The sequence below is a fragment of the Pelobates fuscus genome, chromosome 3 (assembly GCF_036172605.1).
Source record: "Pelobates fuscus isolate aPelFus1 chromosome 3, aPelFus1.pri, whole genome shotgun sequence".
Classification (NCBI taxonomy): Eukaryota; Metazoa; Chordata; class Amphibia; order Anura; family Pelobatidae; genus Pelobates; species Pelobates fuscus.
In genome coordinates this window covers 266581944-266587951 of record NC_086319.1, presented here as the reverse complement: position 1 = coordinate 266587951, position 6008 = coordinate 266581944, and the positions used below count along the sequence as shown (strand labels likewise).

At 40.5% G+C, this 6008-nt stretch overlaps 1 protein-coding gene across 1 annotated transcript; it reads left to right on the top strand.

Moving 5' to 3' along the window:
- The first annotated feature begins 2705 nt into the window (after positions 1-2705).
- Positions 2706-3635, top strand: LOC134601752 (olfactory receptor 5B12-like). Its single transcript, XM_063446252.1, has one exon. It carries the CDS (start codon positions 2706-2708, stop codon positions 3633-3635), a length of 930 nt encoding a protein of 309 aa, XP_063302322.1.
- The last annotated feature ends 2373 nt before the right edge of the window (positions 3636-6008 follow it).

Here is a 6008-nt window from a genome sequence, read left to right as displayed (position 1 = left end):
CCGCGCATGCGCATTAGCGCTCCCCATAGGAAAGCATTGAAAACGAATTTCAATGCTTTCCTATGGGGATTTGAGCGACGCTGGAGGTCCTCACACAGCGTGAGGACGTCCAGCGACGCTCTAGCAAGGAAAATCCTTGCTACAAATCAGGAAGTGACCTCTAGTGGCTGTCTATTAGACAGCCACTAGAGGTGGAGTTTACCCTGCAAGATAATAATTGCAGTTTATAAAAAACTGCAATAATTACACTTGCAGGGTTAGGAGTAGTGGGAGTTGGCACCCAGACCACTCCAATGAGCAGAAGTGGTCTGGGTGCCTGGAATGTCCCTTTAACATTTTAAGATCTTGTCATTAAGCAACACATTGTAGCAGACTACAAAATGTAGCCAAGAATGGCTAAATTGACTACATTTGGCTATAGATACAGCTTGGCTTTTAGCCTGACATTTTCAATCTAGTTTTCAGTAGACTTTTGCATTCAGTTTCAAATTAATTGCAATTTATCCACCTTTTCGTTGATCAGCAATTCGTCCAAATTCGATAATTAGGAAATGCAATATGGATGACTCATAAAACAAACTAAGCGTATAATGGCTAAACCTAGGGTTGCACCGAAATGAAAATTCTGGGCCAAAATTTAAAGTTCAGGATGCCCTTGGCCGAAAACCAAAACTGAAACCGAAAACCGCTTTTTCTCCCAAATGATTTTAAAAAAGTTTTTTTTTCTTGTTAGACTTTTTAATGGATTTAATCAATCTAATATGAAAAACTTCTCTTCTCCCTTCTCTTTTAGTGGTCCCCCCCACTTAATGTTCCTCTCTCCACCCTCTAGTGTTCCTCTCCCCTCCCTCTTTTTTAGTGTTCTTTCCCCCCCTCCTCCCCAGTCCCATAGTGTTCTTTTCTCCCCTCTCCTGTCCCAGTGTTCTTTTCCCCCATCCCCTGTCCCATAGTGTTCTTTCCCCCCCTCCCCTGGCCCATAATGTTCTTTTCCCCTGTCCCATAGTGTTCTTCCCCCCCTCACCTGTCCCATATTGTTCTTCCCCCCCCCATCCCATAGTGTTCTTCCCCCCTCCCCTGTCCCACTGTTCCTTTCCCCCCAGAGTTTCATCCATGATGCCAAATTAAAAGATGATTAATGGGAAAGAAGATGATTGATGGTTACTTGATAGACAATGCATGTTAGTTTTATTCACCAATCAAAAAGTAGGAACAAGAAACAAATCTACATTTATATAGTCTATATTTTACAACTATATAAATATAGATTTTTTTTTTACTGCTCTTCTTTTTTTTACTTCAATTGGTTACTTCTTCTCACTTGGTCTGTGAACCAAATGGCGCATAAAGGTACCTAGCAGTGTACTGCAAAATATATGTATCATATTTATATTATGTATATATGTTACAGTACATTGATTTGCCAATTTTCATCACATTTTAGGTTGGTCTGAATTGCTTTTCCAGGAATGATCAGAGATAAGCTGTTATATTATGTTTTTTTTCTCTTTGTGCTGTTGAAAGTAAACTATTTCTTTAGGTTAATATTGATTATTATATACATTTGAAGAGACCAGTCGGGACCAGTTTTGGTTCTTTACTCTAGGCCAGGGATAGGCAACCTTCCGCACTCCAGATGCTTTGGACTACATATCCCATAATGCTCTTACACCCATAATGCTCTAGAAAACTGGGCAGACTAGATGTGCCGAAAGGTTCTTATGTGCCGTCACATTCTATGTTTCTATGTTCTATGTAATGCTGGCAAAGCATCATGGGAGGTGTAGTCCAAAACATGTGGAGTACTGAAGGTTGCCTATGCCTGCTCTATGCACTAGTATTATTTTTAGATTTGTACCCCTTGGGTGGACACGTTTTGATTTTGGTCTCAGCATCACTTTAAGAACTAATAATCCCACGTTTTTGGTTGGAGTGAAACTGAATTATAAACAATATTTCATTTGTAGGTTTTGTCTTATATCTTTCTCTGGATTGTCAAATATAGTTTTCTTTTAGTCAGCAATTAAGTTAAAAAATATCTTATCACATTTTATAATTTTCGGAATCAGCGTCATTCCTTGTCCCTGCCTCAACCTCCTTGCTTTCTCCCATGATCCTTGCTATCCCTTACCTCACTTATCTGTCCATCACTACAGTAATTTCCCTATTATTCCACTTTGTATTTCGTATCATATTTTGTATAACACTCCTTCATCTTTTCTCCCTCACCTATACTGTAACTAATACTGAACAAGAAGATATTACATTTTTATTGAGTATGGCTGATTCTCACTATAAAATTAATTTTATTCACAACAGTGCTTTTCAACTATCCTAACGGCAGATGTGGCTGGTGATCTTTTGTATGACTCTTGACAAACCAATTGTGTTAAACGAGTTTGTTTTCTAGGACTTTTGTCCAGCAACATGCAAGTATGAAATATATACATTACTTCCACAAGAATACTTGCCATCTCTGAATCACGGCATTCAGCAACCTAATTTTGGTTTTTGGAAATAAGCATCTCTTTCTTTATTATTCTTATGGATTGCCGACTTAGTATGCATAAAATACATTTTAAATCTGACTTTTACATATCAGATACGCATTTTCTTGCAAAATCATCTAATTTTCTAATATGCTCATTAAAAGGGCCCTACACACTTGTGTAGAAATATAGGTAACATAAATAACACATTTTTGAACCATGAACAAAACAAACAACAACAGCACACCGGCGGATGATTTCCATCTTCTGGCTTTTTCCAGATATGCAAAAATTCAAGTTGCACTTTTTGTAGTGGTGCTTTTGTTTTACATGCTAACCTTAGTTGGAAACATAATCATCACTGTGCTCATATGTCTAGAGTCCAAGCTCCACACTCCAATGTACTTTTTTTTATGCAACCTCTCAATCCAAGACATTATGTACGTGTCAGCCATTTTGCCAAAGTTGTTGACCATATCAAAAACAGGTGATACCAGTATTTCTTTTAGAGCGTGCATCACTCAGATGTTTTTATTTATATTTTGTATTGAAACAGAATTTTTCCTGCTTACTTCGATGGCATATGACCGCTATGTGGCTATCTGTATGCCTCTGCATTATTCTCTCATCATGAGCAAGACTAAGTGTGCCATATTAGCCATCGTGTCATGGCTTATTGGTATCTTGAACTCTTTGATGTATGCTTTAAAAGTATCTGAATTACCCTTCTGCAGAAAAAAAAACATCAATCATTTTTACTGTGATATGAAAGTCATGCTGAATCTCTCATGCAGTGACACAACAAACATTGAATCAATAATATTTATTGAAGGACTACTTATAGGGTTTCTCCCATTTTCACTGATTTTGATTTCCTATGTATATATTATATCTGCTATTTTAAAGATGTGTACATCAGCGGGAAGACTCAATGCTTTCTCCCGGTGTTCATCGCACATTGCCACAGTGCTGCTATTTTGCTTGTCCTCTCTTAGTCAATACATGAAGCCACAGACAGAAAACTCTCAAGAGCTGGACAAAGTGATCTCCATGGTATATGTGGCTCTTGTCCCAATGTTAAACCCACTAATCTATAGCTTAAGAAACAAAGATATATTGAATGCCATGAAAAAAGTTATTACATGTTAATATTAATGTTCAAGGTAATTTCACTGAGATTTATTGGAAACAAGAGCAGTTTAACCCCTTCAGGACCAAACTTCTGGAATAAAAGGGAATCATGACATGTCAGACATGTCTGTCATGTGTCCTTAAGGGGTTAAGACATGATGATGACTTGATGAAATATGTTTCTTTGAAATATAATGGGGATTCCCCTTCAGCATTAAAGTTAGACTTTGCAATAAGTGGGTTATTTCTGAGAGATCCCCTGCTTCCTACAGAGACTGGAGTTACCGCCAATAGAAATTCCCACAGCTGGGTACCGAAACCTTTGGAGCAGAGACCCCAGCAGATTCCTTGGCGCATACAAGGCATCTGAACAATAAATGAAGCCCTCAGTACCACTCAATACTACTCCACCCTCCTTGGACTTGTTTAAATGACTATGTTGTATGTATAGGATTTTTTTTCTCTCTATTGCTTACCACCTGCACTAGGTGGGGGAGGATATAGGATGTGTTGTACTCATAGGTGTCACGCAGAGTTAGGGAGACAGGGGGATAGGTTGAGAGGGTGGCAGATGGAATTTGGACTTTGTTATGCTTTGATATCACCTACTTACAAAAAGACAAAACTCGATTAACAAGCATATCTCCTGGAGATTTTGCCATCTTCAGTGACCCCTCCACAATAACCCTAGAAGCACATAGGGAGCTCAGGCACATGACTACGGCATTGATAGGAATATGACAACTTAAAGGAATAAAGGAATGTACCTGTTTACATTTTATCAATGCCTTGGCCCTAAAGCCCTGAATCCATGTGACAGGACTTGGCCATGGGGGAAGGTAGATGTGATCCCTACCTTTACGCTGAGTGCTCCATTATACACACTTGGGTTATTCTAATGAAGAGCCTATACTGGCCTGCAAGAGGTGAATATGGGCTGGGAAGCAATTTTTTGTGTGATCCAACTAATGGCCTAGAATCTGACAATTAGACCGAATGGGAAGTAGTACATGCCTCGCCTTATTCAATCACTTATCTTGCAATCGGGCAGGACGTATGAAGCTCATGACATATTACTTTTGTATGATGTATTGTCTGCACAAGGGGAGGGCTGCAGGGTTTGTTGTGAGGGGGTTTGTATATATAACAAAAAAAAGAAAAAAATATATACTTTTTTTTTCTTCTCATGCACTCACAATTTTTTTTTTTTTGTATCAAGTGCCATTGTGCTCCATCCATTATGAATGATGGGCTCAGATTAGGGTCTGTCACTCCCTCCAGTGGAGGCAAGGCCCTGTAACTTTTATGTGACTGTGAATTATAGGGAAGGGACACAGGAGTTAACGGGGCTCTAGCGGACAGTGGGAGGTTTCTAGGGATGTAAGGGTTTCCTATGTTTCAGCGGTACTGGTTTCAACTGTTTGCTCTATGATGTCTTACATAGTTTATGGGATCCCCATAGGGGTTGGGTTCATACTTCTATGTGTTTCATATATAGACTAAAGGAGAAGGGAAGGGAGTTCCACAGAAAAGGTTCAGCCCTGGAGAAGTCTTGGAGGCAAGCATCAGATGTTGGAGTATGGACAGAGAATAGGCGTAGGTCTTCGGCAAAGCGCAGGGGCCTCGACGGGACATATTTGTGTATTAGGGAGGATAGGTAGGTTGGAGCAGAATTATGTAAGGACTTGTAAGCAAGCACCGGAATCTTAAATTGAGCCCTATATCTAACTGGAAGCCAATGTAGGGACTGACAGAGGGGTGGCAGGTACGGGTGGACAGGAAAATTAGCCTGGCCACCGCATTCATTATAGATTGCAGCGGTAATCTGGGAACAAGTAAGACCACTGAGAAGGAGATTGCAGTAGTCCAGGCGAGAGAGCAACATCATGGACCAGCACCGTAGCAGCATCTGGTGTTGCGGCAGGATTTGGCGATCAACTGGACATGAGGGGTAAGGTTGGAGTCAAAGAGAACACCAAGGCAGCAAGCCTGAGAGGTAGAGATGATGGTGGCACCGTTGACTTGAAGGGAGACAGACACGGGAGTAGCAACACTTGAGTGAGGAAAGACCAGGAGTTCGGTTTTGGACAGGTTGAGTTTAAGAAAGTGAGCCGCCATCCAATTGAAAATCGCAGAGAGGCAGTCAGAGACACGAGTCAAGATGGGTGGAGAGAGATCAAGAGAGGACAGGTAGATTTGTGTGTCATCTGCATATAAATGATAATAGAAGCCAGAGGAGCTGATGAGTTTACCAAGGGAGGCAGTATAGATAGAGTAGGAGACCAAGGACAGAACCTTGAGGAACTCCAACAGAGAGGGGTTGGGGAGAAGAGGCAGAGCCAGAGAAAGAAGCACTGGTAGAGGTAGGAGAAGCACCAAGAGAGCAGTATC